The sequence below is a fragment of the Rosa chinensis genome, chromosome 6 (assembly GCF_002994745.2).
Source record: "Rosa chinensis cultivar Old Blush chromosome 6, RchiOBHm-V2, whole genome shotgun sequence".
NCBI classification, from domain to species: domain Eukaryota; kingdom Viridiplantae; phylum Streptophyta; class Magnoliopsida; order Rosales; family Rosaceae; genus Rosa; species Rosa chinensis.
The window spans coordinates 64,637,306-64,658,397 of record NC_037093.1 but is presented as its reverse complement, the minus strand read 5'-3'; the positions used below and the strand labels follow the sequence as shown (position 1 = coordinate 64,658,397).

Sequence of the window (21,092 nt, the reverse complement as noted above, 5' to 3'; positions counted from 1 at the left end):
GGATAAAAGGGTTTCACTCCTGCCCCCATGGTGACTCGAACACATGACTTTGTACATAGGTAGTGGGTGCTCAAACCACTAAGCTAACACCACTTTTTGCCTTTAATTTGTCTTATTTTTCTCATGTACCTTTTATTTTACAATGGTTCGAACTTGGGAGATTGCATGTAAAACCTACATGTATAACTTGTTGTAATGGTCTAAATTATTTTAAGCGTCCAATCAAAGATTTTTTTTTTTTGGGTGACAGAAAAATAAAAGCTTCGAGAGGAAGACATTTCCCAAGAAGCTGTCAAGATGTTTTCCAGGGTAAGCAACGGAGAAACATTTATATTCCAGACTCGATCATGTCTCATCAGTGTTATCGGTAAAAAAAAAGAGAAAGGGAAATCAAGCAAACCTTTCTTTTGCCCTTCTGTTTATGTTGTGCAGACTGCAGAGGATAATATTGTTCAATGCTGAGTTGGCCTTTTCGTATCATTGAATCTAGATACGCACGTTCAATTAAAGTGATAGCGTAGTAGGATCTGCCGTACGTTTGCTCTAGTCAATGTCTCACTTGTCGTATGAATTTAATGAACTTTAATCTTATCCTTATAATGAAATTAGATCCTTACAATGCAACCAGCCAAGCCTGGACTTGTGAGGGGAGGAACCTTTGTTCAATGGTGACGCTGACGGCGATGGCAACGGATTGTGTCGTTAACAAGTATACCAATTTTGCACACAAACCACCTTAACTAGGCTCATTAGACGCAACAACTGATCTAGATTCTTTTTCCAGACAAAATGATGTACTCGGCTCACCAACTCGGTTCACTTTTGAGTTGCCATTGTCTTGGCCTCCTGATGATAATTCAACATCTTCAAAGCATTTTAATAAGAAACTTGCACCACACCTCGAATACCTTCAATCATCATAAAATTGCTTTGCAGGGGGGGGGGGGGGGGGTGGGTTTACCTTCACTCTAGCACATGGATCCAAAGATCGCATCAGATTCTTCTTAAGCAAAAGATTAGAACATTAATCTGATAGACCAGAAAAAGAAATGAAACTTTAAGATGGAGACCATTCCATTGCCTTGTAAACTGGACTATCTCCACTATAGGGTATTCACTCCTATGTGACAGGTATCATTTTCCATATATTTCACTAAAAGTAAAAGAAAAACCCCTCTAATTCATATGCCAACAGGGCCTTACATGTGTTCATAGGAGGGTGGGGGAGCATCAAATCCATCATCAAGATAAAATGATAAATGGCTGCAAATTCTATGGAAATTAGATGGATGAAGTTGAAATATGTTGCTGTATAATCCTAAACATGGCTGTATTGTTATAAATTGTAAGAAACTGAAAATTGTATTATTTCTTCCTCAATTCAAAAATCTGTTACAAAGGTGTGCAGGTGCATAAACTACCAAGATAGGCTTTAAAGGCACTTGGGGGCCTCGAGAGAAAACAGGTTTTTTAGTAGGAAATTTTTGGTGTGTCTGTGGCTTCTCTGTATTTCAACTTACTCCACCTTCTTGTTAGGTTTGTCAACATTATCCGCTTCAGATTTTGTGGTGGTCTTTGACTCATCGAATGCCAATAACTGCATTATATGATGGCACCCCAATCAGCAAAGTATTCACCAATTCTAAAACAAATGAAGTCTAAAACTTGCAAGCAGTCACTGTTCGGAACTTCATTATTGCATGCAGTTTTCAACTTTTCTAACATCAAAACTTGCAAGCAGTCACTGTTCGGAACTTCATTATTGCATGCAGTTTTCAACTTTTCTAACATCAAAAAACTTTGACATTGACTTCAAGCAACATATTAAAATATTGACAATGGCTAATAATTTTAGGCAAACGAATCCCTAGGAGAACCAAAACCACCAGAATGCATTTCAATACAATTATTTAGACCATATTGCCGCATGCATGTAGTTCCATAACCAAAACATATCACAAAAAGGGGATTGCAAGGATGTGTGAACAAACCGGTTTGACATCACCATTCCAGATGCAATGGGTAGCCAAAAATCCAATAACAGCTGGTACAATATACAACAGTGCAGGCTGCAAACAGAAAGCAGCAAAGAGGGTCAGGAACATAATTCACTGAGATGCACTGGGGAAACCCAAAATTTACTGTAGCAGGATCCCCATGCATGTACTAGGTTAACAGGAATGTAAAAAACATAATTACGCATACTCACCTGTGCTGCCTGAAACCAGTTCATTACAACAATTGTAAGGACCAAACCCACTGTGTATCCCAAAAATGCACTCTTGAAATACTGGCCTTTTTTTCCTCTAGAGACATCAAATCTCAAAGCCAGTGCCACAAAAATACCTGAAGGGAAGATAAACCCTCAAAGTTAGTAACTAACAAAGCAAGTGATCTGATTCATTTTTCAGTAATGCATTAGCCTACATCATGCATGCTGGTTAACAACGCATAGAAAACATTCAACCTGGCTCATATTCAGTAATCACAAAAAACAGGAAGATTGTATGCTACAACTATTAGCAAAACCATTACCAGTTTGACCAAAAAGAAAAGAATCATTACCAGATTTATGTATATTAAATACAGGAACCCTGCTCCAGAAGGACAAAACAAGCTAAGGACCAACCAAAAGAATGATCAGGCTATAAGAAACTAAAATTTTATTGCAATGATGCATGTACTTTTACTACCGCTTAATCCAAGACTCAAACTCTAATTAGCTAGTTTAATACCAAAACAAAAGTACCAAGCCACAGCTAACCGCAATAAAACACCAAGAAGTAAATACTAGATAATAGCATAGGAAATTTTATGTCTCACCAGGGATTACAATATCACCAAGTCCAAGCATCGAAAATGGACGTTGAATATCTGCTGTAGGGAACAACAGCTGCAGGATAAATTAAATGATGATGTCAATAATTGTATTAGAGCTTTAGAACAGATCAAAACTCAGACGACCCAAGACACAGTGGAAAAAAGATATCCATTAATCTGGACTACCAACCTTAATAGGAGCATCAAAAGATTTTGCAACACTGACCATAACTGGAGTGAAGAAAACCCAGAATATATCATACACAAAAAGTCCAGCCTGCAATCCATAAGAACCAAAGATAATGAGAAAAAAAAAAAACCATGTACACATATAATATGAAGGCATTGGATAAGAAAGCATTCAAATGATTTAAAAATCAGTAAAAGAAAACAGGAGCACAATATAGTGAATTGAGGGCCCACTTCTTACCAAAAGAATGGCTCCTGTCTTGAAAGACCCAAGAGAAAGCATTTCTATTCCCTGAAATTAAAAACAATGAAAATCTTCAGTACAAAAAGATCCATGAGAAAGCATTTCTATTCCCTGAAAGGAAAAACAATGAAAATCTTCATAAAAATAGTTCACAACTCTGGGATTAAATAAAGTTCGCAAAATACAGAACAGAAGATTAAAATTCAAAAGAATAATAAAAAAGCTCACACAAAAGTTACTCAATATATATCTGACAGACCTGAATACAGAAGGCAAGCCCCAATATGTTGTTAGCTAGCCAATGCTTCTTTGAAGCGTACCAAGCACAGAAAAAGAACCCAGGGATTGCAGCGAAGATCTGAGACCTTGTGAACTCAATCTCAACAGCTGTGGAAGAACAGTGTAAGAGAATAGATCACTCAACATGCTTCAAGCAAGATGATCAAATGACAACTCAGAGGCTTAAGACAGTAAGATTAGCATTATTGTGTCAACAAAGACAGGACACATCAAACAAGAAAGCCAGTGATGCACTTAAACTTAACATTAAAGTTCTATTGTTTGAACCACACCTCACTTAAAGCAAGTATACTATATATAAATTAATAAATATATTAGACCGAGCAGACATTAACATTGAAATAGCACTGGATTCAACTATAGAAAATCCAAAATGGAGTTCCAAAATCTCTAAAACCTATTACATCACAAGATGAGAAAGATAAAAATAAAATTATAAAATTAATGGTGCAATAAAGGACATGAGAAACCTTAAGATAATGTTCAGAGCAAAAATTCAACAAGTCACATACAACGGAAATATGGAAGATGCCAGATGATGAGGTCCTTATTCCAACGCTCTGGCAAATAACGTGCAATAGCAGGTAACAACGTTGCCCTGAAAAAAAAAAAAAATTGTTTCACTTTAATTTAAATCACAAAGGATAAAACTAGAAAGACTAACAATAATAAAACATTTGAAATAAACCTATGAAAGAAGGACATACGAGAGAGCGATGATCCCAAGAACAAAGAAATAGCACGTCAAGACAGCATTAACCAAGTCTTTGGATAAGAACTTAAAGAGTAAAAATAGTGATAACAGCATTGCACTCCCAACAAACGGGAAACGCATAGCATGTTCATTAGACATTGTCTCCTGCATGATTGAAAGAGCACTATTACAAAATTTCCAGGCTTTGTCGTAAAGAGAACAACAGATGCATACAAAAACAGGTAGAAGAGGCAAACGTGCTCACTGTGGGTGGAGTTGGCTTCACAGACCGGTAGCAGCCCACAAAAACTGTGAGACATGCAGTGAAAATTACATTTAGGTTTGGATCTACCCTCACAATAAGCGGTGCTAACGTTAAACCTGCATACAAAAGCAACAACGTCACTGAAAATCAAGCTCACCTCCTGGGGCATTAAAAACTTTAACATAAAGCTAGTTAATACAAAACGATATCAAGGGCTCTTTATTGCCACGTGGACACCTAGTCATTGACTATTAAGGGTTAACCATTTCATCAAATTTTAGTAAACAGATAAGAATCTATTGAACTCATTACATTGGGATCGAACATGGAAAAATACAGCCATGTTGGAAAAGTGAGTGAAAGAGGGTATTAAGAAACTTCGCACCATCCTCGCATTTGAAATTCATAGAGCAACAAAAAGAGTACAGAACCAAGTCTTTAATCTAATCCAGGGTGGCTCTACATCACCAAAAGCTATCCCTAGTTTCTGCACCAACAGCATTGCTATAACAAGTTCTTTAAAGACTATTCCGAAGCCACTAGCACTGCAAATTCAATGCTTTGAAGAAAACCAAGAACAGTAAAAGACTGTACCTTTACTGCCCAATTTCCCAATGAACAACTCAGTCTCAATTTATTTATTTTCATCCAAAATTCCCAATACACACACAGAAAAAGAACAAACAATTCAACAAACAACATTTCAAATTCGGATTACAAGAACAAACCTGCTAAGGCGATATTGGCAAAACGCTCAACGTTCTTCATCGTTTCCACTATACCACTCGGAAAGAACGAAAGATTCAGATCGAATTTGAATCCCGCTGAATGTGTTCCCCTCCTAGAACAATAAAATCAAAATTTCCGATGCCCAAATTATAATCCCAATTTCGATAAAGATTGCAAATTTCAATACACGAATTTGAAATCGACGAAAATAGCGCTCTGGCTTGTAAGAGAAGGCTAATTACCCGAACCAGTGGGCCGCGATGCAATTGAAATTTCAACCGGGTTTCGTTCCGTACGGATCGGAGAGAGAGAGAGAGAGAGAGAGATTGGGATTTTGATTTGATGAATTTGCAGAGCTAGGGTTTTACGGTAATTCAAGAGCTGACAAGCGGACAGCACTGTGAGATAGGGGTAGGTGACTGCGAATGAGAAACGAGAGATTGTGAGAAATTCGTTTTCGAGTGGGGTCAAAGGGTACGTTTAAATTGGGTTGTGGGTACGTGGAGGGATGGAATTGGTTTGTTATGATGACATTTACGTGGCCGCTGTTTGTATCTTCAATTTTGAAACGTTGAGCCGATTACAAAGTTGATGACGGGGTATGGATCGTTTTACTCAAGCCACGTTGGTCGATTCACAGCTTCCAATCATGTTTTGCCATGTCGGATTTTAGAATATCCTGCAATTTTACCGCGTGTTTCCATTTACTATTTTACCCTCCTCCTCTTCCACGGAACGGACTGCATCAGATTGAACTGTAGCGCACGCGTTGTCACGTGATAATCAGTAGTAAACGACTGCAACAGGTGAAGAACCAAAAGACACACATCTGAATCCAACTTGGAAATTTTAGGATTTTTGTGAATAGTTGAGTTTGGCATTGGAAACCTTTGTCAGGGCCTACGGGCCAACGGACATTGTCAAGAAGACAGTTTATATGGGGCGTAGGCCTCCCAATAAATAACGGAGGTGTATTAAGGGGGGTGTATTGTATATGGAATTAGTGGAAGTTTTAAAGAAATCTATAGAATTTAAAAGTCTGGGTGTATTCAATATAGACTTTTAACAGTCCATGAAAGTCTTGAGGTATTCAATTAAGATTTTTAAAGACTTCATGAATTCCACCAAAATCTAGGGGTATTCAATTAGGACTTTTAAAAATGAATAAAAGTACAGAGGTATTCAAAATATCATTCATACTTATGGAATTAGAAAATCATGGATAATCATGGACTTTGTAGTGTTAACTATACATAACAAACTCCAATAATTTTCCAGCCTCCAGACCAAAGATTTCAAAAAGTCTATCAAAATTTCCTCTTCAAAAAAAAAAAAAAGTTTATCAAAGTTATTCTCTCTACGCACAAAGAAGTTTGTCCTTCATCATCTCTCTTTCTTAATTTTTTGTCTTTTCTCTAATTTTTTATGATATCAACTTTTTTTGATATCCAACATGTTCATTGTAGTTGTTGAATGTGATTTTTGTTTTTTTTTTTTTCAATTGTGATACTTCGAACCCTAATAGCAATAAAAATGATTTATGAAACCCTAAAACTCAAATATTGTGGTCTAACCCTAAGACCTTGAACCATACTAAATTTTATCTTATTAATTAATTATTCTCATTAATTTGAATTTATACTATGGTTCAAAAAAAGGTTGAACAATTGAATTTCAATTGATTGATTATAGATCAAGACATTGATCAATATTGCTACAATATATGTTAATTGGCGAAAACAAAATTGATGAGAATAATTAACCATAAACATCAAGTGATCTATATTGTATATTTATGTTGTTAGGAGATTAGGAATGAGAACAAACTCGCTAAACAGACTAACAATCATTTATTTGAGTCCATTTCTATTAGAAGATAGTGGAGCATTGAAGAGACAACAAGTTATTATTTTGTTTTGTGTTTGGGTTGCATTTGTTTTTTTTTTTTTTTATATATTATGTACATCCTAAGAAATCTGTAGAAGTCATTCATAATAAAGTATATAGATTTTCATGAATCAATAAAAGTCTGTTGCTAAAATCAATGGTTTTAAGAAATCCATAACAGTCTATCGACTTTTTAAAGAGTCTGTGGACTTTTCAAAAAGTCTGTCATTTAAAAAAGTCTGAACAAATTCAAATACAATACACCCCCCTAAATTCACCGGACGCGGAATTGGATCTCTCTGAAGAAATTGGACGTATAAAAGAAATGAATTATTTCTCATAAGAAAATAAAGAGAAAAATAAAATAAAAGAAACGAACACCCAAACTCCCAATTTCTATTAAAAAAAAAAAGTAGAAGAGGCAGTAGGAGGAGGAGGAGACCCAAAATCCAGAAAAATGGGTCAGTTTCAGGTCCACCATGTTCAAACCCTTACTAAACCTCACTACTCTTACTCATCCCAGTCCCTCCATCCAGTCCCAATCACTTGCTTCCCTCATCGTATTCGTCCCAACCTCACTCTCACCTTCCCTCATTCCCTCTCTACTTCCCAAAACCACCCCAAACCCCTCCACCTCCCTCTCCGCACCGCCGTCCGATCTCGCATAGTCTGCAAATCGAGCGGCTCAGGTAAAAATTCATCTCTTTGCTTCACTTGCTTGGGGTAACTTGGGTCTTTCAATGTTTTCAAGGCTCTAACCCAAGTTCAATTTGCTAGAATTTGACATCCTATCGCAGCCAGAAGAGAGAAGAAGACCTCACAGACGCGCCAATGGAATATTCTGGATTTTACTTATTAATATCGGAATATACTTGGCCGATCATATTTTTCAGGTACTGTAAAATTTACATTTTGTCATAGTAATTCATTCATTGGGTTTGAGTTTGTTGAATTAATTTTGTGCTTTTTTCTTTTTTTTTTAGGTTCGCGCAGTTAAAATGCTATACTTGTATCACAGTTACCCTGAATGGTACCAGTTTCTAACAGCAACGTTCTGCCATGCTAATTGGTGAGACCCTTATAACTCAGTAAAATGGTGTGTCATGTAGGATCATGTTAAGCATTGAGCTCATGATCTTTATATGTAATATTTTCAGGAACCATCTTTCGAGCAACCTTTTCTTCTTGTATATTTTCGGTGAGGGTCCCTTTTTCTTTCATCCAGATAGGGTCACTGGAATACTGAATCAGATGCTATTCGTGTAAAATAATTTTTGGAATGCACCCAATAATTTTGGTGGTCTTTACTTTTCTTTTAACAGGAAAGCTAGTTGAAGAAGATGAAGGAAATCTCGCACTGTGGCTCTCTTATATTCTTACAGGTGTTGGAGCTAACTTTGTTTCGTGGCTTGCTCTACCGACAAATGCAGTTTCTATTGGAGCTTCTGGTGCTGTTTTTGGATTGTTTACTATCAGTGTTCTTGTAAAGGTATTCCAATTTTGGAATCTGTGTAACTTGTCGTGAGAGATTCAGTCTATGCTCAACCAACTAACCTTGTTTTGCTTCATTTAGATGTCCTGGGACTGGAGGAAGATACTTGAAGTTCTTATATTGGGCCAATTTGTTATAGACAAGGTGAGCTGAGCTAGGCAGTTCCCATTATATTAAAGCATATGAGAATGCCTGAGCTTATTGTGCATCTGCGTTCATTTGGTTCAATATGTTTCCATTGCTTTTAGTTTTGTTATAATAACTGTCAGATTATCTGGTTGGACATGAAACAATTCTAGGTATAATGTAGTCTTGTTAATTTGTACGTGTGCACTTGATATGTGATTTTTGTTTTAATTGTTTTCAAAGATCATTCAATACTCTAATATGTATTTGGGTAAGATTACTAATAGAATTTTTCTTTTGCTTTTTTGGCCACGAATAGGTTATGGAAGCAGCCCAAGCTTCGACAGGATTAGCAGGCCGCGGAGGCTCCTCTTTGATGAATGTCAATCACATTGCGCATCTCTCAGGTGCTCTTGTTGGTGTATTTCTAGTATGGCTTCTTGGTAGAATTCCTTCTGAACCTCCAAAACAAGAAGGATTGGATTTGAAAAAGAAATAGACAGAGATCAGTAATTAGGGGATACTGGAACTGATGTGCCAGTATTGTACCACAGACTGTATCCTAATTTTTGCTGATAATTTGTAAATGATTCTGATACTAATTGATTTAATAGAAAGGAGTGAAATGGCCCAATTAGGCCTGAGTCTTGTTGGAGCATATATGATATTGGATGCTACTCCCATGAGCAGAGCTTCAAATTAACTTGGATACCCTTATCCATAGACATACACTTCTTTTTGGGTTAGAGAACAAGCATATATATGTTAGTAGCACCGTCTTTCTGTCCTCTTAAACAAAAATTATATTGATGATTAGTGTAGGAAGGTACATGGTGAAACATATTTGTCTTCAATACATAATCAGCATGCTCACAAGAAGCAGTGTTGATGAATATGCATAGTTGTTTTCAGTATTTACAACATTAATATGCTGAAACTTCTTCTATGAAGACTTTATAAACTGTGTTACATCCAAAGCAGAATCGCTCCTTCAGTTCAGGAACACAACTGTACATGGCTGTGGAAACTGACCATACACACCAAGCTGCCCACGAGACTGCTTCTGGCATATGATCGGCAATCTTTCCCCAAATTTACAAGTATGAGACAGATTCATAGATCTTGCAGCAAGTGATGAGATATCTAATGAAAAATCACCATCTCTCATCATCATTGTGCCTTTCCTAGTTGCTGAAGCTGGCCCTTTTTGATCATTTGTAACTACTGGTGGTATCTGGAGAATATTGGGCTGATAGGCATTAGCAGATTTCTTTTGATAAATTTTCTCCAAGCTCTCAAAGGGCATCTCTTCTGTTTTCACCTGGTTGTTCTTTTCTTTAGTTTTCAGAACACCCAGCATCCTATTTGCCTCTTTTGTTAATCCAATTGAACGCCAAGCATCTGCAACAAGCAAGACAGTAGATTTCTGTGGCTGAACACCAAACTCCTTCATAATCTGGAGTATTTCTTCAGCTTTCCACGGCAGCTTTGCTTCTCCAAATCCCCATATCAGGGTCTCAAATGTCTTCAAATTGGGAGAAATGCTATATTCACACATTTTATCAAAAACTTTGATTGCATGCTCCATTCTGCCAGAACTGCACCATCCACTCATGATGGTCGTGAAAATCACAACGTTTGGATGAACTCCTGCTTTAATCATGGCTGTCAACAGCTCTTCGGCTTTCTCTACTTCTTGATTTCGGACATAACCTTTAGCAAGAATGCTGTACACATGCCCATCAGGTTTTATGCCAGCCTTCACCATGTCATCAAAGATTTCCCTACACTTCTCCATGAATCCTGCTGAGCTCCATGCATTCATGATGGTGCTATATGTTATAACATCCGGTTTAACGCCGAAATCTTTCATCAACTTCAGGACCTGCAAGTGCAAATTAATATCATTGTGTTAAACACCATTTTGTTTGCAATTACAAGATGAAACAACCAGACACTTCTGTAGATCATAGCTCACCTGATCAACCCCGTCTCTATCCATGGTGTCAACAAAACCCTTAACCAGTGAGTTAAAGACAACAACGTTAGGACGCAGTCCAAGATCTTTCCTGTGCATAAACCTTAAGGCCTCCTTCAGTTTACCTTCTTTACAATACCCACCTATGATGATGCCACAAGTTCTATCATTCGGTTGCACTCTATTGTTCTGCATCTCAACAATCAAACCTTCGGCCTGACATGTTTCTCCATTTTGAGCATAAGCTGTTGCTAATGTGTTGTAAGTAACAGCATCAGGTTGCATTCCAGAGGCTACGATCTTATGCACCACATTCCATGCCTCCATAATGTTCTTCTTCTTACACCATGCTCTGACTAGTACATTAAAAGTCCTTATATTCGGTCTCACATTTTCCTCACCGGACATCATCTCAAGCAGTTTCAAAGACTCTTCAGGCTTACCCGAAATCCCATACCCTTTTATCAATGTATTGTAAGTGCTAGTAGTGGGTTTCAATCCACTCTCCTTCATCTTCTGAACTGTGTCCATGGCTTCCTCCATTTTCCCAGCTTCAGAAAAAGCATTAATAACAGCATTGAAAAATATCGAATCAGGCTTCATACCATTCTCTTCCACCTGTGATATAACCGAAGGAATGGACTCGAAGTGCTTCTGGATGGTCAAGGCAGTCAGGAGGGTAGTGTACGATATCAATGATGGTCTGTGTCCTTCTTCAATTAAAGCATTGAAAATGGACTGGACCTCCTGCGGCTTCCCCCTTTCTATTAATGTGTTCATTAGTTTTGTTCTTGAACGCACAATTCGGCAACTTTCTTTGTTCATGCATACAAGGCAATGGGGACGGCTCAATGAATCTAATGACTTTGAATCTAGATGCAATTGATTCTTATCATCCGGATAAATTTCCTGTGTGGTTAAAAATATCAAAACTAGCATCAATTTTCTCAGCACACAAACCTGACTTAAAAACTCGATCGACGAAATGCTCAATCTGGCCAAATTATACACATAATCAAAATCAAATGGTATAGTACCTTGATTGGTAGCGATTGAACACGTCCATTTGTAATAGTTGCTTCTTCACTTCTTTTATTTGCTCTAGGAAAAGAATTCACTTTACTCCATTCTCCCATATGGGTCATGGCTTTGTCAGCTTGAGTACTAGTCCCAGTGGATGTTTAATCTAACACTGAAAAAAGTAGCAAGACCAGAGCATGGTTATTTTTCTTTCTTTCTTTTTCACTAGTACATTTCTGGGTTCCTAACATAAATGATAAACCACCAAATCAAGCTGGGTTCTTCATGTTCAAGAAAATTGAAGATTAATCACAAGACAACATTGTGAATAGTATATACCAAGCCATTCTATGAAGAAGTTCTAGTCTTTAAACCAGTCAAGCTTATCAGTAAAGTCTAGAAGAAGTAGCTACAAGAAAAGAAAAGGCTGTACCTTTCAAACCAAAAAGAAAGAGAAAGAAAGGTCGTACCTTTGCAGGCGGCAGAAGAAGAGAGAGTGAATGTGGTTGCAGATTCAAAAGGCCAAATGGGAGAAACATAACCAATCCATCTCGGACAAGACAAGGAGATGGGATAAGAGCAAAAAAAAATTGCTTCTCCTTTTTTCTTTGGTTCTGAAAATTTATGTATTTCTTTTCTCATTTACTCATTTTAAGAAAATGAGTCAAATGACCACTGAGCTCAACAGGAAATGACTTTCGTACCCCTTTCTAATCCAGTATTTGTAGGAATATACCGACTTTCTCTGATGCAAGATGAATTTCCGGAAATGAGAAAAAGGAGAGAACAGAATCAAACAAACAATCTTCTTCTTCTTCTTCTTCTTTGTTCCTCGTCAAGTCGTTTGTTTCTTTTTTGCTTTCAGTGATGATGAAAAGTTAGATCAGAGATTCACATCTGAATACTATTCAACCTTTGACAAAATGATGAACACCCACAATCCATAACATTACAAATTGTTTGGATTCTCAAATGTTTAGGTTGTGGAAATGGTACCAGAATTGCTTGGCGTCTCACCCAGTTAAGACACAGGTCATTAGCTCTGGTTTGATTTGGGGGGTTGGTGATATAGCTGCCCAGACCATCACTCACTCCACAGCCAACAAGCACAATCAAATTCAAACTCATCAGGTATAAATAAATACCCATTACTTTGAATTCTTACCATTCTTCTTAAGTTTTATCAACATTTCACACATTTTTTCTTACTATTTGCCAAAATGGGTGTGTCTTCTTTTGTTGCATTTCATCTTTGATAATGGCTTTTCATGCTTTGGATGGTTTATTTCTTCATTCTTTTTATCTGTCAATATTGGTTGTTTTTGCAACATGGATATCAAGTTTGAAAATTTGTTGACCTTTGTTGCTTACTGATGCGGTTAATGCACCCTGATGAAATGAATCCTTGACTTCAAGCTTATAGGAAAAAAGTTTAGTGCCTACATTTTCTTGCATCTCATGATTCCGAGCCTGAAAATGCTCTAGTAGAAGCTCTCATCGGTGAGTAGCTGATCTGATTCATTAGGATTGGTTTACTTGAATATCCCTAGCCCTAAGATATATAATTTAACGAGGAGCTATGGAGTTAATCTGTTCGATATGGGGACTAAACTCCTTAGGGAAGTAGTACATGTTATTTTATATGACCATTGGTGATGACGTTACTTGAAGGGTTTTTCATTTAGACCTGGACGGAAGAGTTCTCTGAAATGAAGTCATGCTTGATACTTAGACTTTGTTGTGATTTTTCTGTTTCAAATTGCATCATAGCAGAGTTCATTTGATTCAGTCGTATCATAGTATCAACAGTTTCTAGGATCGGTAGCATAATAGTGAACCAAACTTTCTCTTTATACTTTTCGGTAGTGAATCTGCATCTAAATATGTCTTCAACAACTTTTGACTGCCTCTACGCCCATTCCAGCAAGCACAAAATTTCAGTTTTCCACAATTTATTTTGGGTAAATGTGGTTGAGACCCTAGTTTCATGAATTCACTGCCTATTTCCTTTATTCTCGAATTTTGTGAACTTCCTATGGAGCCTGTAGAATCTTTGTTATAGTTGATGATGGAAATTATTATCACTGATGATATTTTAGGCTAATTGGATCTGTCGCTCATCTGTGTAATTGTCCTGTATGTTCTATCTATGGTGACTGTCCTCCAAAATTGGCCATGGTGACGCATCTTTGGAAGACATTGCTAGCAACATACTGTTAATTATCTTTCTCTTCTATTAACATAAAAGAACATAAGAGAACTCTTATCATTCATAGGGAGAAGATGAAGAGTTGAAGATCAATTGGAGAAGAGTGACTAAAACCAGCTTGTTTGGATTTGGATTCGTTGGGCCAGTTGGTCACCTCTGGTAAGCATATTAGGGGTTAAAAAATCATACATTCTGAATATGTGGGCATGTAATTTTGACAGTGTATTGAGATATGTCTCCCACTTTAAAGGATGCTCTAGAATTTTACAAAGTAAATCCTTTGAGGCACCACTTTAGTAATGCGGCATGTTTCCTCTCCTTTTTTTTTCATAGAGAGAGACAAATATATGGGTTTATACTCTTCAGGTTATCAGTTTGTTTTTTATCATCTTTTGCAGGTATGAAGGTTTGGATCGATATATAAAATCACGACTTCTACTGAAACAGAACTCATTTCGGTTTGTTGCTACTAAAGTTGCGATTGATGGGTTTCTTTTTGGGCCATTGGATTTACTTGTATTTTTCACTTACATGGGTTTTGCTGCTGGAAAGAGTGTTCCTCAAATCAAGGAAGATGTAAAAAGGGATTTTCTCCCTGCCTTTGTTCTTGAAGGAGGCATATGGCCAATTGTGCAAGTAGTGAATTTCCGATTTGTACCTGTTAGGTATCAACTCCTCTATGTCAACTTCTTCTGCTTGTTGGATAGCTCTTTTCTGTCATGGCTCGAGCAACAGGAGGATGCTCCATGGAAACAATGGTTGAAATCTTGCTTAAGTTTTAGTGAACAAAAAGGCAAAGGTGTATGATTGCCCGCTGATGACTATTTCAGCTGATTATGGTGGAAGCAGACATCAGAAAATGTAAAAACACTTGAGAGTGAATACTTAGTTACCGAGTTTTTTGAAGTTAGGACTTGGGAAGTAGTGGATTTGCTCTCATGCTTATCCAGTCCTCGCTTGCAATACCAGTATTACTGATTTGTATTGTCAATACATGTTTCAATAAAGATTACATTCATTTTCTTTGCTACTGTGTGAGGTCTACTGGTCTAGTTGGTTTTTCATCCAATTGAGTATTTCCATTAAGTTTTATCCTGTGTTATCATCCCTACATGTTTACCGGGAAAATAATTTTGTAGGACATGAAATCTGAATCTTTGATCTGTACTCCTTGTTCCCTGATTGCTGAACCAGGGGAGCTGGGCTCCGGTATCTCCAGTGAAATGAATTCAAATCCTTCATTGTCTCATTTCTTTTGTATCATAAATGTTACAACTCTCCACAGATATGAGCAAATCACAGCTACTGTAGCGAACCAAAAATGGAAAGAAAGAGAAAAGCCTACTGTTAAATTATTTACCAAAAAGACTAGTGTAACTTTGTTATCTTAACTTCAGATTGTTTGCCGGGTTTCGCTGCTTGAGCCTGAGGGATTAAGACCATACTCACTGGTAGTTGCAGTGTATCTACTAATGCCATACTCTTGACTTGGCATTGTTACCGTGGAATTCTTCAAATCTTCCTCACATTGCCGGGAGTTATAATGTGAATTCCCCAAGCAATTGTATACCGCACTGTTTCCTGGTGTAACTCCTTCCTGAAGATCCATCAACGAAGCAACTCCTTCTAAAGCATGGACTATCTGCTTGGTTTTGGAATAAGTGCAAGGATTGTCGGTCATGTCAAGTAGCTAAAGTCATATAGCTAAAGCATTGGTGGTGTTGAGGATTAGGGAGACAAAGGAATTACCTGGCTCATTCTTGGTCGAAGCCATGCTGAATGTCGAACACACGCAGCAGCACAAGCGACCATTCTAGCCATCTCATTCTTCTTGTAATTTGTCTCCAATCGTGGATCCACAAGAGCATCAAAAGCACCATCTTCCAGGGCTTGAGTGAGCAATGGCCTTGCCTACATTGCAGGAAAAAAAAAAATTCAGTCATTTGTACATTCATATTTCTGCACTCGAGAACCACAAAGGATTCATAGTCAAAAGAAATACCATCAATTGTGATGTTTTCAGAAACCATGAATTTCAACTACCTTAACTGCCCTGTCAAAGTGAATTCACCTAATTATGGATGCTTATATAAGAATCAATACTCTGCAAGTTTTACCTTCTCAATGCACACTAATGAAACCATTTTTTGTTTTGTTTTAAGGTTTTAGAGGAAAAGTAAGTATGATGAAATGAGAACTCACCCACTGAACCAGACCCTCATTCCTCAAGGAATCTATTGTACTGATAGGCGGACGTCCGGTTATAAGTTCTAGGAGTACAACCCCGTATGAATACACATCTGATTTCTCTGTGACCTTACCGCTTGATGCGTACTCTGGAGCAAGGTACCTATATATTTTGGTGTAAAGAACTACTGATTAAGGAAACTGCATCTAACAATAAGTAGCGAAAGCAAGCACATACTGACTACAGAGCTTTAGTTAATTATAGAGCATGGTCTTACCCAAATGTTCCCACTACTCGAGTGGAAAGGTGAGTAATGTGAGTGTTGGTACCAGAGAACGATTTGGCCAGTCCAAAGTCAGAAACCTGAACATAAACCAGAAGTTCATTCTCAAAATTTATAGAAAAACTGTCAGAGGAGGCTAATGAATCATGAAACAATGGGTTTATTACAGAAGTGTACTTTCAAGAGCATTTTCTTGTGTTCAACTTATGAATGGAGGAAGCTAGACTAGAAACACAATTAGTATTTTAGTACTTCTAATATTGGATCTTACCTTTGCTTCAAACTTCTGATCCACAAGAATATTAGATGCCTTGATATCACGATGAATGATTTTTGGATTGCCTGCAGCCAAGAATGATGTCAGTAACCATGGATTTTTCATGTCTCAAGCAAAAATATGCAATTCATTTATTAGATATAATGAAGACAAACGTCAAAATATCTGTGTAAGGAACTCACAATCTTCATGGAGATATGCTAGTCCTTTTGCAGAGCCAGTAGCTATTTTCAATCTTATTTCCCACTCCAAAACAGTCTGTCCTAATCCTGCAATGCATTGTATTCATCTCAACACATTTAATGAAATCCAATCTAATCTTGATTTGAACATTCCCAAAAGGACTAGAGCAAGTAACTCCAGAGATGAACCAAAATGGACGACTCTTACCATGCAAGTGGAATTCTAAGGTGTTATTTGGAACAAACTCATATACAAGCAACCTCTCAGCCCCCTTGATACAGTGCCCTACCAATGAAACTAGATGCTTGTGATGCACCCGGCTAATGATGTCAACCTCAGCATGAAACTCTCGCTCCCCTTGCCGGCTTCCTGTCTTTAACTGCTTCACTGCAACTTCCTTCCCACCTGGAAGTACTCCCTTGTGGACATACCCAAAACCGCCTTGTCCAAGAAGGTTGGCCTCTGAAAACCCATTTGTTGCTACCAACAATTGATCATAGGTGAATGTTCCATTTGAGATGTCCATGGGAAAACCAAGCCATTGACGTTGATGTGCATATAAAACCTCAGAGCCAGCGGCACGGCACATTGGAGATGTTGATGTGCTGGACAGCACCCTGATAACATGGACGCCAGGTTGAGGAACATTGTGATGGGGCTGAACCGCATCATAACAGCCATCTGATAATGGAGAAAAAGTAAGCATGATCATGAACTTACGAGTGCCGAATAATGATGCGAATTGCAAATAGTCTAAATACATAACATGCTACATTCTCCGAAAAAGCAACATGAAAATCATACATAGGTATTGAATTTATAACCTTTTGGTCCCAAGGAGGGTGGTTTATAGTAATCTTCCGGAATAGCGTTGTTCTTTCTACTCCTACGCTTGTAGCAAATAAGTACAATTCCGAGGAGGAGGAAAACTACAACAACTCCAACAATGACACATCCAGCTACGAGGCCTGCTGCTGCTTTTGGCTGTGGCTTCTGAACTTGCAAGGTGGCCGGCAATAAGGACGGTGATGGTGAATGGATCAATGGAGGTGGTGTCAATGTTGTTGTAGGCAAAGGTGTTACAGCATTACTAGGCAAAGGTGTTACAGCATTACTAGGCGAAGGTGGCAGAGTTCTGGCCAAAGTGGGTGGTGGTTTAGGACTGGTGGCCACTGGTGGAAGCAGAGTTGCTAAATCAGGTGGTGGAGCGCTGTTGCTTGGAGTGGCTAAAGGAGGTGGAGGAGTAGTGGTGGTCACCGGAGGTAGGGGAGTTGACAATGTAGGTGGTGGAGAGTCGTTGGTTGGAGTTGTTGAGGGTGGTGGCAGCGGAGGAGAAGTTAGTGGTTTGATTGGAGGAGAAAGATATGGTGTTTTTGGTGTTGGTAATGGTGGTGGTGATAATGTAGGCTGTGGAGGTGGAGGTGGAGGTGGAGAAGGTCTTGATGGCAATGGAGTTGGTGGCGGTAGTGAAGGTGGTGGCGGAAAGGTTAGTGAAGGTGGAGGAGGAGAAGTGACAGACGGCGGTGGTGGAGAGGTGACTGGTGGGGGTGGAGGTTGGACCACAGATGGCAATGGTGAGGAAACAGGAGGGATAGAGTTGTGTACAGGAGGCAGGGCAGGAAGACTAGTAGGTGGAAATAGCGGGGATACAAAAGGTGGTGACTGTGGCGATGGTGGAGGCAATGCCGGTGGCTGTGACGGTGGAAGTGGTGGTGGTGGTGGTGTGGTGACAGGAACGGCAGCCGAAGGCAGAGACCACGGCGGTGAAGACATTGTTACTAACAAAGTAAGATTCTTGTTGGAGTTTGTCACTTGAGATCCTTAACAGCCTATAGCAAAATACCGAATAACTGAGCGGCGCCCGTGAGCGACAATAATCATTTTTTTAACGTTTCTTCCAACAAACCTCTGCTTATTATATTAATTAATGGGGACGTGAACTGTGAACTGTGATCTGTGATCTGTGATCAGTAGTACTAGATGTGGCTGCTCTTGCTTGTTTCAAGTGGAATTCCAGTTCACTTTCCACTGACTCAAACTAGTAGTGTACTATAGGCCAATACAAGGTTCAGAATGCACGAGAAATCGTACCACTTACTTTAGGCTCTTACTCTTGGCCATTCCGGACAATTCAGACTGACCAAACTTGTAAGCATCCAAAGACCACTGATATTCATATACAAGACTATGATTGGCTTTTCTTATTGGCAGTGTCTTGCTAAAAGATACAAAGAAACATGTGCAGTTGGAGTAGGTGACATTGTGACAACAATTAAGTTACAAGAGTAGGAACGTAGGATACTGTCTTCTTCTTGAAGCACTTGTCTCTGCTAATGTAATTTCTCCATGTATCTTCCTTTCAAGGATGGATGCTATGAAGATCCACCATCTAGTTTCATATCACTCAACTTGTCAGATAACCCGGCTCTTCGATAGCCAGCAACCAATAAATCATAAGTCGATCCTGTAAGTTCATAAGAACCCTTGATACATTCCAAGAACAACTCCAGCCTCTCATACTCGGAGAGCCTGAAGTACGAGCATATCACCCTTTCTACATCATCTGGATGTTTAAATGACAATCCTTGTTTCAACATTCTACCCACAGAGTACTCTACATCATCTAATCTATCCAACATGGCGTACATCCTTATAATCCCATAGTGGACCGGCAACAAAACTTCCGAAGTCTGATCACTCTCCATTAAAGTCTCGAGTAGCTCCTCCAATCGCTCCACCTTCCCAAGTTCGATATGCAACCCCACAACCATCTCAGCCATTTTTTCACTCATCTTCCACCCATAACCACACACCATCGCCAAAAATTCTTTGACTTGGCCAGAGCTTCTCCTCTTGCAAAGCCCTTCCAGCATATACTCCAATATGGGTAAGTTGGGCCAGATTCCCGATAATACCATTTCTTTGTAGAACATATCAGCAAGCTCATACTTTTTCAATTTGATACAACCCGAAATCAGAGACTGATAGGTTTGAATATCAGAATCAAAGCCAGCAGCTTTCTTGGCAGAGTACCAAGCTTGCATCAAATCAGTTTTGCCCGACTTTAAGAAAGCAGACATGAATGCATCGTAAGTGTCGGAATCAGGTTTAAATCCCTCTGAGCTCTCCATAATCTCAAACAAGCTGATAGCAGTGAACAAATTCCCGGAAGAGAAGCAAACATGAATAAGGGAATTGAAAACTGCAGAAGTGGGTTGAACTCCATTAGCCTCCATAGAAGAAAAGACTTGCATTGCAAGTGGAAGATTCCGAACTTTTCCACATAGAGATATCAGCTCACAGTAACGATCATGATCTCTCTCATTCTCCTTTAGCAACTTCTCCAATTTCCATTCCAGAACCTAACTAAGGAACAATGTACACACATTCGAATCTAAAATCGAAGAAGAAAAAAAAAATGTATCTAATTTTTCAGAAAATGATACATGTAAACTAAACACCGTAAGATTATTAAAGGTTGAGAAGAGAATGATTGATTACCAAGTGGGTTTTGTCAGGAGAGGAAGAAGAAGCGAGAGAACTAACGAGTGATTCCCAAGAAAAATCAGAGGCAGAGTCTTTCTCCGCCGCAGAAGCAAGAAGGGTTTTGATTCGCGATTTGGGTTCCTCCATCAACCTCCGAAGCAAGCACGCTTGGTTACTTAGCCAACAACGCTGAGACTGAGAGCTACTCGGAATTTCTAAAACTCTTCTCGTCGCTGATAGAACTCTTAAGACTGATGCCATGGTTCTGTTTCTAACTCTACTCACAACTCAGAACCAAACCTGTATGACATACAAGAAGAGGACAAAACCCCCCAATTTTGCTGACTGGGTTGGGCAATCAATTTTTCAAAATCCCCTAAACCCACTTGCGAGCAACCACAGGGGTCGAATTAGAATCCTTTTTAAGTTATGGGCATCTAGAACCGCCTAGTGTGGTAAGGTTGGTCGAGCAGCTGAACATGGAACTCTATAGCTACTCTCACCAATAGTTGGCAAGTTTGAGGGGCCTTCGGTGTTCGTTGGGGATTAGTCTGGCTTTGCTAGAATATCTGGATGTGTTACTAACTCGATATCTGAATTTGTTACTAACTAGCTAACGTAACCGAAATGACTTTCAAATATTGACTAAAGTGAGTATGTTACCAACTCGCAAATGTAAATGGCTTACTACCTCAAAGGTTACAGGCACCTGGTTTGTATCA

At 38.6% G+C, this 21,092-nt stretch overlaps 6 protein-coding genes across 9 annotated transcripts; 2 read left to right on the top strand and 4 right to left on the bottom strand.

The window, feature by feature from the left end:
* Positions 1-1,286: 1,286 nt before the first annotated feature.
* LOC112174869 (signal peptide peptidase) lies at positions 1,287-5,644 on the bottom strand. Its single transcript, XM_024312700.2, has 12 exons — positions 5,484-5,644; positions 5,241-5,353; positions 4,513-4,628; positions 4,261-4,412; positions 4,066-4,151; positions 3,513-3,640; positions 3,251-3,301; positions 3,011-3,097; positions 2,824-2,893; positions 2,210-2,346; positions 1,992-2,069; positions 1,287-1,597 (listed from the first exon to the last, which is right to left on the bottom strand). Exons 2-12 carry the CDS (start codon positions 5,278-5,280, stop codon positions 1,517-1,519), a joined length of 1,026 nt encoding a protein of 341 aa, XP_024168468.1. The 5' UTR covers positions 5,281-5,353; positions 5,484-5,644; the 3' UTR covers positions 1,287-1,516.
* A 1,888-nt stretch (positions 5,645-7,532) lies between these two features.
* Positions 7,533-9,404, top strand: LOC112168973 (rhomboid-like protein 11, chloroplastic). The gene is made up of 7 exons (XM_024305901.2): positions 7,533-7,817; positions 7,906-8,021; positions 8,112-8,197; positions 8,286-8,326; positions 8,451-8,617; positions 8,702-8,764; positions 9,066-9,404. Exons 1-7 carry the CDS (start codon positions 7,586-7,588, stop codon positions 9,243-9,245), a joined length of 885 nt encoding a protein of 294 aa, XP_024161669.1. The 5' UTR covers positions 7,533-7,585; the 3' UTR covers positions 9,246-9,404.
* Positions 9,405-9,525: 121 nt separating this feature from the next.
* Positions 9,526-12,370, bottom strand: LOC112168971 (pentatricopeptide repeat-containing protein At5g25630). 3 transcript variants are annotated; one of them, XM_024305899.2, is made up of 4 exons: positions 12,215-12,370; positions 11,762-11,916; positions 10,725-11,633; positions 9,526-10,631 (listed from the first exon to the last, which is right to left on the bottom strand). In XM_024305899.2, exons 2-4 carry the CDS (start codon positions 11,867-11,869, stop codon positions 9,738-9,740), a joined length of 1,911 nt encoding a protein of 636 aa, XP_024161667.1. In that variant the 5' UTR covers positions 11,870-11,916; positions 12,215-12,370; the 3' UTR covers positions 9,526-9,737. The 3 variants fall into 3 exon arrangements, with proteins under 3 accessions (XP_024161667.1, XP_040365388.1, XP_040365387.1); XM_040509454.1 differs by having other exon boundaries at positions 11,762-11,988; positions 12,215-12,346; XM_040509453.1 differs by lacking the exon at positions 12,215-12,370 and having other exon boundaries at positions 11,762-12,155.
* A 111-nt stretch (positions 12,371-12,481) lies between these two features.
* Positions 12,482-14,983, top strand: LOC112168974 (protein Mpv17). The gene is made up of 3 exons (XM_024305902.2): positions 12,482-12,875; positions 14,021-14,112; positions 14,352-14,983. Exons 1-3 carry the CDS (start codon positions 12,717-12,719, stop codon positions 14,758-14,760), a joined length of 660 nt encoding a protein of 219 aa, XP_024161670.1. The 5' UTR covers positions 12,482-12,716; the 3' UTR covers positions 14,761-14,983.
* A 104-nt stretch (positions 14,984-15,087) lies between these two features.
* On the bottom strand, positions 15,088-18,728 carry LOC112168970 (proline-rich receptor-like protein kinase PERK1). 2 transcript variants are annotated; one of them, XM_024305898.2, is made up of 8 exons: positions 17,709-18,728; positions 17,092-17,565; positions 16,884-16,970; positions 16,696-16,766; positions 16,419-16,504; positions 16,156-16,303; positions 15,703-15,864; positions 15,088-15,595 (listed from the first exon to the last, which is right to left on the bottom strand). In XM_024305898.2, the coding sequence occupies exons 1-8, from the start codon at positions 18,655-18,657 to the stop codon at positions 15,347-15,349; spliced, it is 2,226 nt and encodes a 741-aa protein (XP_024161666.1). In that variant the 5' UTR covers positions 18,658-18,728; the 3' UTR covers positions 15,088-15,346. The 2 variants fall into 2 exon arrangements, with proteins under 2 accessions (XP_024161666.1, XP_040365386.1); XM_040509452.1 differs by lacking the exon at positions 15,088-15,595 and adding an exon at positions 15,956-16,006 and having other exon boundaries at positions 15,752-15,864.
* Positions 18,729-19,056: 328 nt separating this feature from the next.
* Positions 19,057-20,785, bottom strand: LOC112168972 (pentatricopeptide repeat-containing protein At1g62930, chloroplastic). The gene is made up of 2 exons (XM_024305900.2): positions 20,386-20,785; positions 19,057-20,246 (listed from the first exon to the last, which is right to left on the bottom strand). The coding sequence occupies exons 1-2, from the start codon at positions 20,629-20,631 to the stop codon at positions 19,257-19,259; spliced, it is 1,236 nt and encodes a 411-aa protein (XP_024161668.1). The 5' UTR covers positions 20,632-20,785; the 3' UTR covers positions 19,057-19,256.
* Between the last annotated feature and the right edge of the window lie 307 nt (positions 20,786-21,092).